The 11,544-nt window shown below is 50.7% G+C and overlaps 1 protein-coding gene across 1 annotated transcript in view; it reads right to left on the bottom strand.

The window, feature by feature from the left end:
- Nucleotides 1–9,605: 9,605 nt before the first annotated feature.
- The window catches only part of LOC144597538 (estrogen receptor beta-like), a 56,904-nt gene continuing 54,965 nt past the window's right edge, over nucleotides 9,606–11,544 (bottom strand). The window contains 1 exon segment of the mRNA XM_078407017.1: nucleotides 9,606–11,246. Coding sequence (XP_078263143.1) covers nucleotides 11,090–11,246 — 157 coding nt within the window. The 3' untranslated portion in view covers nucleotides 9,606–11,089.

Raw genomic sequence — 11,544 nt, 5'->3', positions numbered from 1 at the left:
GACCTCACCCAGCCAGCAGCCATGTGCTCCCGCTCCCCCAATGGCGGCCGCCCGAGCAGGAGCACGTGGCCACTGGCTGGGTGAGGTCCCATGGGGCGGTGATGTTACCCTTTGTCCCTTATTTGGGAGTGAGGAAGTTGGCAACCCTAGTCTGAAGAAGGGTGCCAACCTGAAACGTCACATAGTCCTTTTCTTTAGAGATGCTGTCTGACCCGCTGAGATACTCCAGCTTTTTGTGTCTGTCTTCAGTGGTATAGAGATGTAGAAAATCAAGAGGAGAATAGATCAAGAACACAGGTATAAGGTGAGGGGAAGATTTAATAGAAACCATTTTCACAATGAGGGTGGAACAAGCTTTCCAGGTGAGGTAGTTGAGGCAGAAGTAAAAAGTCTCCTTTATTCAAGTTCAGGACCCCTAGTCTCTGAATTAACTGTGTCACTCTCCATCCTAATGCAGAATCCCACCACATTATGGTCACTGTTGCCCAATGGGCCTTGCACAACAAGATGCCAACTAATCCTTCCTCATTACACAATACCCAGTCTCGGATGGCCAGCCCCCTAGTCGGTTCCTCAGCATGTTGGTTTAAAAGCAGGTACTGTAATATTTAAGAGACATTTGATCAGGTATTTGATCAGACATTTGATCAGGACATTTGAAAAGTCCGGGAGCAGAGCAAGGACGCCCGTTGGCTGAGCAGTAAAGTAAGTGCTAATCACAGTTCAACAGGCAGTTTAAAAAGAGCGCCAAAAGGAAGTAGTAGTCAATTTGAAAAGTCCGGGAGCAGAGCAAGGACGCCCGTTGGCTGAGCAGTAAAGTAAGTGCTAATCACAGTTCAACAGGCAGTTTAAGTGAGAAGTCAGGTAAATTGGACAATCAGGCAATTTAAATTGGTGATATAAGCAAGGCTCACAAAAGGGTGCAGCCCTGTTCAGGTGCAGCCCAGTGAGAAAAGTGCGAGTCTTTGGCTGCGAGTCTTCGGCGAGGAGGCTGAGGTGAGGAGGATACCATTGTTTTAAGCCAGAGCTGGTTATAGGCACAAGGTGATGGCGGAAAAGTTGGTGCGGTGTGTTTCCTGCAGGATGTGGGAAGACAGGGACGTCGCGGGAGCTTCTGGGAGCTACACCTGCAAGAACTGTGTCCAGGTGCAGCTCCTGAAGGGACGTGTGGTGGAGTTGGAGAGGCAGTTGGATGACCTCAGGGCCATCCGGGAATGCGAGAGTTTCCTCGACAGGACCTATTGTGAGGCTGTCACGCCAAGGGTCCAGGTCGAGCGAAGGTGGGAGACTGTTTCCGGGGGGAGTGGACGTGGACTACAGGAGACCCCAGTGGCTGTGCCTATTGCAAATAGGTATACCCTCTTGGGAACTGTCGGGGCAGAAGACGTTTCCAGTCCGAGTGGCGGACCTGTTGGCAAGGATACACGACAGGGGAGACCGAAGTCTGGAAGAGCCGTAGTGGTCGGTGACTCCATAGTCCGAGGGACGGACAGAAGATTCTGTGGCAGCAGGAGGGACTTGAGGATGGTCTGTTGCCTCCCTGGTGCCAGGGTTCAACACATCACAGACCGGCTTCAGAAAATCCTAGCGAGGGAAGGCGATCAACCTGAAGTCGTTGTGCACGTGGGCACGAATGACGTCGGGCGGAAGAGGAAGGAGGTGCTACAGCGGGAGTTTAGAGAGTTGGGAAAAACGCTGAGAAGTAGGACGTCGAAGGTAGTTATCTCTGGACTGCTACCGGTACCTCGTGCTGGTGAGGCCAGGAACAGAGAGATAGAGGGTATGAATTTATGGCTGAGGGACTGGTGCAGAGAGCAGGGATTTAGATTTCTGGACCACTGGGATCTCTTCTGGGATAGGGGTGACTTGTACAAAAGGGACGGGTTGCATCTTAACAGCAGGGGGACAAACATTCTGGCAGGCAGGTTCGCTAGTGTGACACCTGTGGCTTTAAACTAAGTAGTGGGGGGGAGGGGTTAACAAATTGTGAATATGAAGATGAGGTAAAAGGGAATACAGGAGATATTGCAAAAGACTCTCGGAAGAATGGGAACAGAAGTTCTAGAGGGGAAAAGAAATTAAGGGCAGGGCCAATTGTGACCGATGTGAGAGGGGAGGTAAATACAGAAGTTAAAGTGTTGTACTTAAATGCGCGTAGTATAAAAAATAAAGTGGATGAGCTTGAGGCTCAGTTAGTCATGGGCAAGTATGATGTTGTAGGGATCACTGAGACATGGCTACAAGAGGACCAGGGCTGGGAACTGAATATTCAGGGGTACACAACGTATAGAAAAGACAGACAGGTGGGCAGAGGGGGTGGGGTTGCTCTGATGGTAAGGAATGATATTCATTCCCTTGCAAGGGGTGACATAGAATCAGGAGATGTTGAATCAGTATGGATAGAAATGAGAAATTGTAAGGGTAAAAAGACCCTAATGGGAGTTATCTATAGGCCCCCAAACAGTAGCCTCGACTTAGGGTGCAAGTTAAATCAGGAGATAAAATTGGCGTGTCAAAAATGTAATGCTACGGTGGTTATGGGAGATTTCAACATGCAGGTAGACTGGGAAAATCAGGTTGGAAATGGACCCCAGGAAAGAGAGTTTGTAGAGTGCCTTCGAGATGGATTCTTAGAACAGCTTGTACTGGAGCCTACCAGGGAGAAGGCAATTCTGGATTTAGTGTTGTGTAATGATCCTGATCTGATAAGGGGACTAGAGGTAAAAGAGCCATTAGGAGGCAGTGATCACAACATGATAAGTTTTACTCTGCAAATGGAAAGGCAGAAGGGAAAATCGGAAGTGTCGGTATTGCAGTATAGCAAAGGGGATTACAGAGGCATGAGGCGGGAGCTGGCCAAAATTGATTGGAAGGAGGCCCTAGCAGGGAAGACGGTAGAACAGCAATGGCAGGTATTCCTGGGAATAATGCAGAGGTTGCAGGATCAATTTATTCCAAAGAGGTGGAAAGACTCTAAGGGGAGTAAGAGACACCTGTGGCTGACAAGGGAAGTCAGGGACAGCATAAAAATTAAGGAGAGGAAGTATAACATAGCAAAGAAGAGTGGGAAGACAGAGGATTGGGACTCTTTTAAAGAGCAACAAAAGTTAACTAAAAAGGCAATACGAGGAGAAAAGATGAGGTACGAGGGTAAACTAGCCAATAATATAAAGGAGGATAGCAAAAGTTTTTTTAGGTACGTGAAGAGGAAAAAAATAGTCAAGGCAAATGTGGGTCCCTTGAAGACAGAAGCAGGGGAATTTATTATGGGGAACAAAGAAATGGCAGACGAGTTAAACCGTTACTTTGGATCTGTCTTCACTGAGGAAGATACACACAATCTCCCAATTGTTCTAGGGGCTGGAGAACCTAGGGTGATGGAGGAACTGAAGGAAATCCACATTAGGCAGGAAATGGTTTTGGGTAGACTGATGGGACTGAAGGCTGATAAATCCCCAGGGCCTGATGGTCTGCATCCCAGAGTACTTAAGGAGGTGGCTCTAGAAATAGTGGAAGCATTGGAGATCATTTTTCAATGTTCTATAGATTCAGGATCAGTTCCTGTGGATTGGAGAATAGCAAATGTTATCCCACTTTTTAAGAAAGGAGGGAGAGAGAAAACGGGTAATTATAGACCAGTTAGTCTGACATCAGTGGTGGGGAAAATGCTGGAGTCAATTATAAAAGACGAAATTGCTGAGCATTTGGATAGCAGTAACGGGATCGTTCCGAGTCAGCATGGATTTACGAAGGGGAAATCATGCTTGACAAATCTACTGGAATTTTTTGAGGATGTAACTAGGAAAATTGACAAGGGAGAGTCAGTGGATGTGGTGTACCTCGACTTTCAGAAAGCCTTCGACAAGGTCCCACATAGGAGATTAGTGGGCAAAATTAGGGCACATGGTATTGGGGGTAGGGTACTGACATGGATAGAAAATTGGTTAACAGACAGAAAGCAAAGAGTGGGGATAAATGGGTCCCTTTCGGAATGGCAGGCAGTGACCAGTGGGGTACCGCAAGGTTCGGTGCTGGGACCCCAGCTATTTACGATATACATTAATGACTTAGACGAAGGGATTAAAAGTACCATTAGCAAATTTGCAGATGATACTAAGTTGGGGGGTAGTGTGAATTGTGAGGAAGATGCAATAAGGCTGCAGGGTGACCTGGACAGGTTGTGTGAGTGGGCGGATACATGGCAGATGCAGTTTAATGTAGATAAGTGTGAGGTTATTCACTTTGGAAGTAAGAATAGAAAGGCAGATTATTATCTGAATGGTGTCAAGTTAGGAGGAGGGGGAGTTCAACGAGATCTGGGTGTCCTAGTGCATCAGTCAATGAAAGGAAGCATGCAGGTTCAGCAGGCAGTGAAGAAAGCCAATGGAATGTTGGCCTTCGTAACAAGAGGAGTTGAGTATAGGAGCAAAGAGGTCCTTCTACAGCTGTACCGGGCCCTGGTGAGACCGCACCTGGAGTACTGTGTGCAGTTTTGGTCTCCAAATTTGAGGAAGGATATTCTTGCTATGGAGGGCGTGCAGCGTAGGTTCACTAGATTAATTCCCGGAATGGCGGGGACTGTCGTATGTTGAAAGGCTGGAGCGATTGGGCTTGTATACACTGGAATTTAGAAGGATGAGGGGGGATCTTATTGAAACATATAAGATAATTAGGGGATTGGACACATTAGAGGCAGATAACATGTTCCCAATGTTGGGGGAGTCCAGAACAAGGGGCCACAGTTTGAGAATAAGGGGTAGGCCATTTAGAACGGAGATGAGGAAGAACTTTTTCAGTCAGAGGGTGGTGAAGGTGTGGAATTCTCTGCCTCAGAAGGCAGTGGGGGCCAGTTCGTTGGATGCTTTCAAGAGAGAGCTGGATAGAGCTCTTGAGGATAGCGGAGTGAGGGGGTATGGGGAGAAGGCAGGAACGGGGTACTGATTGATAGTGATCAGCCATGATCGCATTGAATGGCGGTGCTGGCTCGAAGGGCTGAATGGCCTACTCCTGCACCTATTGTCTATTGTCTATTGTATGTGATAGGCAAGGTAGGAATATGGGCTAAACGCGCGAGCAGGTGGGACCAGCGTAGATGAGGCATGGATGATTTGGGCTGAAGGGCCTGTTTCTGTGCCGTATGATTCCTGCACCCAGGCCCTTCAGCCCAACTCCTCCATGCTGACAGATGCCCCATCTACACTTGTCCCATCAAAGGTTGCCAACTGTCCCGTATTAGCCGGGGCAGCCCGTATTTTGGGCTGTTTGTTAGTCCCGTATGGACCGCCCTTGTCCCGTATTAGTAGGGTTGCCAACTGCCCCATATTAGCCGGGACATCCCGTATTTTGGGCTGTTAGTTCGTCCCGTACGGACCGCCCTTGTCCCGTATTAGTAGGGTTGCCAACTGCCCCATATTAGCTGGGACATCCCGTATTTTGGGCTGTTAGTTAGTCCCGTATTAGTAGGGTTGCCAACTTCCCGGCCCAGGCGGCCGCCGTTGGTGGAGCAGGAGCACGTGGCCTCTGGCTGGGTGAGGTCACGTGTGGCGGTGACGTCACCTTGTCCCGTATTTGGGAGTGAGGAAGTTGGCAACCGTACCCATATCCCTCAAGCTGACCCGTCCATAGTTGGATAAGTGTTAAAGGGATAGACAATAGGTGCAGGAGGAGGCCATTCAGCCCTTCGAGCCAGCACCGCCATTCAATGTGATCATGGCTGATCATTCTCAATCAGTACGGTAGCGCAGCGGTAGAGTTGCTGCTTTACAGCGAATGCAGCGCCGGAGACTCAGGTTCGATCCTGACTACGGGTGCTGCACTGTAAGGAGTTTGTACGTTCTCCCCGTGACCTGCGTGGGTTTTCTCCGAGATCTTCGGTTTCCTCCCACACTCCAAAGACGTACAGGTATGTAGGTTAATTGGCTGGGTAAATGTAAAAATTGTCCCTAGTGGGTGTAGGATAGTGTTAATGTACGGGGATCGGTGGGCGGCACGGACTTGGTGGGCCGAAAAGGCCTGTTTCCGGCTGTATATATATGATAGTACCCCGTTCCTGCCTTCTCCCCATACCCCCTGACTCCGCTATCCTTAAGAGCTCTATCTAGCTCTCTCTTGAATGCATTCAGAGAATTGGCCTCCACTGCCTTCTGAGGCAGAGAATTCCACAGATTCACAACTCTCTGACTGAAAAAGTTTTTCCTCATCTCAGATGTTGTCTCCACGGTTTGTGTGTCTATTCCCAGCGTGTGGTCGGTGTGTAATGTCCGACTGTTGTCAAGTGATTACAGGCCTCTTGGTTCAACATTGGTGCTGACAGATTATTGGACAGACCGGTGGATTGGTTCAAGGAAGGCCACGTCTCACTAATTAGATTCAGATTTTATTTAATAAAGCCCAATAAAATCATGAGGGGAATAGATCGGGTGAATGCAGAGTGCTTTACCCAGAGCAGGGAAGTCCTGATTCCATGCTGTTCCAGTCCATGCTGAGGTACTGAGACGGGGAATAAGGTCTGTGCATCTAATGTAGTTCACCTGGAATTCAACGAGACGTTGACAATGTTCCAAAAAGCTCATGTACGTTAGATTGGTGGCACATTGAATCTGATTGTAGCAGTGACGGAGCAAAGATGTACTGAGCACGTTCGTTACACAGAGGGGGGTGGTGGAGGCAGATACCATAGTGGTGTTTAAGAGGCTATTTGATAGGCACATGGATATGGATTATGTGGCTATTTGGCGGCACAGTGGAGCAGATGGTAGAATCACTACCTCACAGCGCCACAGACCCAGGTTCAATCCCGATCCTGGGTGCTGTCAGTGGCGTTTGCACGTTCTCCCTGCAACCACGTGGGGTTTCTCCGGGTGCTCCGGTTTCCTCCCACATCCCAAAGACGTGCGGGTTTGGACATTAGTTGGCCCCTGTAAATTGTCCCATTTACGTAGAACGTGTGTGAGTTTAAAGATACAGCATGGAAACTGTCTACGTCAACTAGCGATCACCCGTTCACACTGTACCTCAAAAAATCACAATAAACTAAACAAACACTAGTTCTATGTTATTCCCATTTGCTCACCCACTCCCTGCACACAGGCCATTTAACCTAGAAAACCGCACGTCTTTGGATGTGGGCAGAAACCCATGTGGTCACGGAGAACGTGCAAACTCCACACAGACAGCACTGAGGTCAGGATTGAACCCGGGTCACTGGCGCCAAGAGGCAGTGGCTCTACCAGCGGTGCCGCGCTACTGAGAGATCAAATCAGCATGGACTTGATGGCCCAAATGGCCTGATGCCATATTTTTAATATTGAACTTACATTCCCATCAGGCCAAAAGTGCAGAAGTGTGAAAACGCACAGGTCCAGATTCAGGGACAGCTTCGCCCCAGCTGTTATCAGGCAACTGAACCGTCCGATCACCAACTAGAGAGCAGTCCTGAGACCCTCGGACTATCTTTGATCGGACTTTACTGGACTTTATCTTCCTCTAAACATTATTCACGTTATTCCCTTTATCCTGTATCTGTGGATCATAATGTATCGTCTTTCCGCTGACTGGTTAGCACCAACAAAAGCTTTTCACTACCTTGGTTCACGTGACAATAAACTAAATTACTGAACCCAAAACTAATCACCAGGAAACGAGAAGGCCCATTGGTGAGCACGTTGGCAGTGTGAGTGTGAAGCTAGTGAATGTGGGTGAGGCTTTAGAGATACACTGTGGAAACAGGCCCTTCATCCCACCAAGTCCATGCCGACCAGCGATAACACTATCCCGCAACGAGGGACAATTTACAACAGAGCCAATTAACCTACAAACCCGGATGTGTTCGGATTGTGGAGGAAACTTGAGCACCTGGAGAAAGCCCGCGCGGTCACGGGGAGAACGTACAAACTCTCTGCAGAGAGCACGCACAGTCAGGGTGGAACCCGGCTCTCTGGTGCTGTGAGCAGCAACTCTACCGCTGCGCCACCTTGAATGAATATTTCACTCAGAACAAGAACATTGGTGAACACAACGAGGGGGAGAATGGTGGGATTTGGGAACAAATGACCTCCCGAGCCTGAGGTGGGAAACTCGCCAGGGACCGAGGAGATGCATCCCGAGTGGTGATCAGAGCCAGGAAGGGCAATGCTGGCTCTCAGATAACCCGAACATCACCCGTACAGGTTCCCCACACATGCTGCCTGACCCGCTGAGTTACTCCAGCACTCTGTGAAACGTCACCTATCCATGTTCCCCACAGATACTGCCTGACCCGCTGAGTTACTCCAGCACTGTTTTTTGTTGTTGTTAACCAGCACCTGCAGTTCCGTGTTTACAAATAATTTTAAATCGCAGTGGGGCGGTGCTGTATGAGTGGAGCAGTACTAACGTGGGGCTTGTACTTTGCAGGGGCAGCGGAAATGTCAGGTAATTGTAGACCTGTGTGTCTCACAGCGGCAGCAGGAGAGGACTAATGGAACACTAATTCTGCTGTTGGAAAGATGTTATTAAGTGGAAAGAGTGCAGGAGATTCACCAGGATGCTGGCAGGACTGGAGTGCCTGAGTTAGAAGGAGAGATTGGATAGGCTGGGGCTTTTATTCTCTGGGGGGAGGAGGCTGAGGGGTAAACCTAGAAGTTTATAAAGTCACGAGGAGTATTTGACAAGGTTGAATGATCACAGTTGTCAGATTCCGAATGGATCGTCAATCAGCTCGGGGCAACTTTATGACAAACGGCTTTTACTTGGAGCGCAAGAGGCTGAGGGGTGACCTTGCAGAGGTGTATAAAATCACGAGGGGAATAGATAGGGTGAAAGCACAGTCTTTCCCACGGAATAGGGGATTCAAGACCAGAGGACAGAGGTTTAAGATGAGAGGAAAAGATTTAATAGAAAGCTGAGGGGCAACCTTTTCTCACAGAGGGTGGTGGGTGTATGGAACGAGCTGCCAGAGGAGGTAGCTGAGGCAGGGACTATCACAACATTTAAAAGATACTTGGACAGGTACATGGATAGGAAAGGTTCAGCGGGATGTGGGCCAAACACAGGCAGGTGGGACCAGTGTAGATGGGGCATGTTTTAGATTTTTTTTAGATTTAGAGATACAGCGCGGAAACAGGCCCTTCGGCCCACCGAGTCCGCGCCGCCCACCGATCCCCGCACATTAACACTATCCTACACACACTAGGGACAATTTTTACATTTACCCAGTCAATTAACCTACAAACCTGCACGTCTTCGGAGTGTGGGAGGAAACCGAAGATCTCGGAGAAAACCCACGCAGGTCACGGGGAGAACGTACAAACTCCGTACAGACGGCGCCCGTAGTCAGGCGCTGCATTCGCTGTAAGGCAGCAACTCTACCACTGAGCTGCAGTGGGTGCAGAGAAGATATACGAGGCTATTGCCAGGACTCGAGGGTCTGAGCAACAGTAAGAGGTAGAGTGGACTAGGGTCTCGACCTGAAACGTCACCCATTCCTTCTCTCCATAGATGCTGCCTGTCCCGCTGAGTTACTCCAGCATTTTGTGCTTCAATTCACTTCAGTGTGACGGTTATTGATATTCCCTGTCGCAGGGCTCACGATTGTCAAGAATGAGGGAACAGTTTCCAAATGGAGTTAAATAATTTTATGCAATTAACAATACACAGTTCTCAAAATCCATCTGTCATTGACATTGGAGGCCACAGGCTGGCAGGCAGCTTCAATAAAAATATACATTCTTCAGGACAGAGGTGCAGTGGTGGGGGAGGGGTGGGGAAAACATGGAGGGGGTGGGGAGGGAGGGGGTGGGGAAAACATGGAGGGGCGGGGAGGGGATAAAGGGGAGGGTGGAGATAAAGGGAGAGGGGGTTTCGAGGGAAGGGAGGGGATGTTGGGGTGGGGAAGGGAGGGGGTGATGGGGAGTGGATGGGGGATGGAGGGGAGGGGATGATGGGGTGGGGAAGGGAGGGAGGGGGTGGGGAGAGCTAGTTGGCCTCTGTAAATCGCCAATAGTGTGTGGGTGAGGGGTAAAATCTGGGGAGTTGGGAATGTCAGGTCACAGGGAGATAAATGTGGGGATGGGACTAGTGGGATGGTCTGAGACAACTTGGAGCCTAGTAACATGGAAACAGGCCCTTCGGCCCAACGAGTCCATGCTGCCCTACATGTCCCATCTGCACGAGTCCCATTTGCCCGCGTTTGGTCCACATCCCTATAAACCTTTCTTATCCATGTACCTGTCCAAGTATCGTTTAAATGCTGTAATTGTCCCTGCCTCAACTACCATCTCCGGCACCATGTCCATTCACCAACACTGTGTGAAAAAGATGCCCCTCAGGTTCCTATTAAATCTTTCCCCTCTCCTTAAACCTGCCCTTTGGGTGACGGGACAGATGGAGCAGAGGGAGAGTGAGATACACCGGGGGAGAGAGAGAGGGGAGAGTCATAAGGTCATAAGTAATAGGAGCAGAACTAGGCCATTCTACTCCCCCATTCAATCATGGCTGATCTATCTCCCTCCTAACCCCATTCTCCTGCCTTCTCCCCATAACCTCTGACACCCGCACTAATCAAGAATCTGTTTATCTTTGCCTTGACTAGTCCTAGACTCTCCCACTAGTGCAAACATCCTCTCCACATCCACTCTTTCCAGGCCTTTCACTATTCTGTAAGTTTTAATGAGGTCCCCCCTCATTCCTCTAAACCCCAGCGAGTACAGGCCCAGTGCCGACAAACGCTCATCACAGGTTAACCCACTCATTCCTGGGATCGTTCTTGTAAACCTCCTCTGGACCCTCTCCAGAGCCAGCACATCCTTCCTCAGATATGGGGCCCAAACCTGCTCACAATACTCCAAATGCAGCCTGACCAGCGCCTTGTAGAGCCTCAGCATTACAGCGCTGTTGTTTGCTGGAGCGGAACTGAACCTGCTGGGGTATTGGAGGGCAGGAAGATGGGGGGACGGTGGGGGGGGGGAGGGTCAAGGAGTTATGTATGGGCACCCACACCCCCTCCCCCAGCCTATCCTTGTTCACTGCTGGTGGCACGCCCTCCTGTGTGAGTGGGTTGGGGAGGGGAGTGGGGTTGTGGGGGTGGGCGGGAGCGGAGTGGGGGTGTGGATCAGAGGGGGTGGCTCTTGGCCTGTGCACAGTTGGTGTCGTCGGGCGGTTTGCGGTAACTGTAGATGACGTGAGCGTCCAGCATCTCCAGCAGCAGGTCGTAGAACGGAACCACGTTCTTGCACTTCATGCTGTACAGGTGTTCCATGCCCTTGTTGCTGCAGGAGAAACAGACAGAGACGTCACAGGCAGAGACGGGCGCGGGGGGGACGGGCGCGGGGGGGACGGGCGCGGGGGGGACGGGCGCGGGGGGGACGGGCGCGGGGGGGACGGGCGCGGGGGGGGACGGGCGCGGGGGGGATGGGCGCGGGGGGTCTGGCGCGGGGGGACGGGCGCGGGGGGACGGGCGCGGGGGGACGGGCGCGGGGGGATGGGCGCGGGGGGATGGGCGCGGGGGGGGACGGGCGCGGGGGGGACGGGCGCGGGGGGGATGGGCGCGGGGGGTCTGGCGCGGGG

This window comes from Rhinoraja longicauda, chromosome 10, assembly GCF_053455715.1.
Source record: "Rhinoraja longicauda isolate Sanriku21f chromosome 10, sRhiLon1.1, whole genome shotgun sequence".
Classification (NCBI taxonomy): Eukaryota; Metazoa; Chordata; class Chondrichthyes; order Rajiformes; family Arhynchobatidae; genus Rhinoraja; species Rhinoraja longicauda.
Note: the sequence above shows the minus strand (reverse complement) of the source record. Positions and strands in the feature narration are given on the sequence as shown.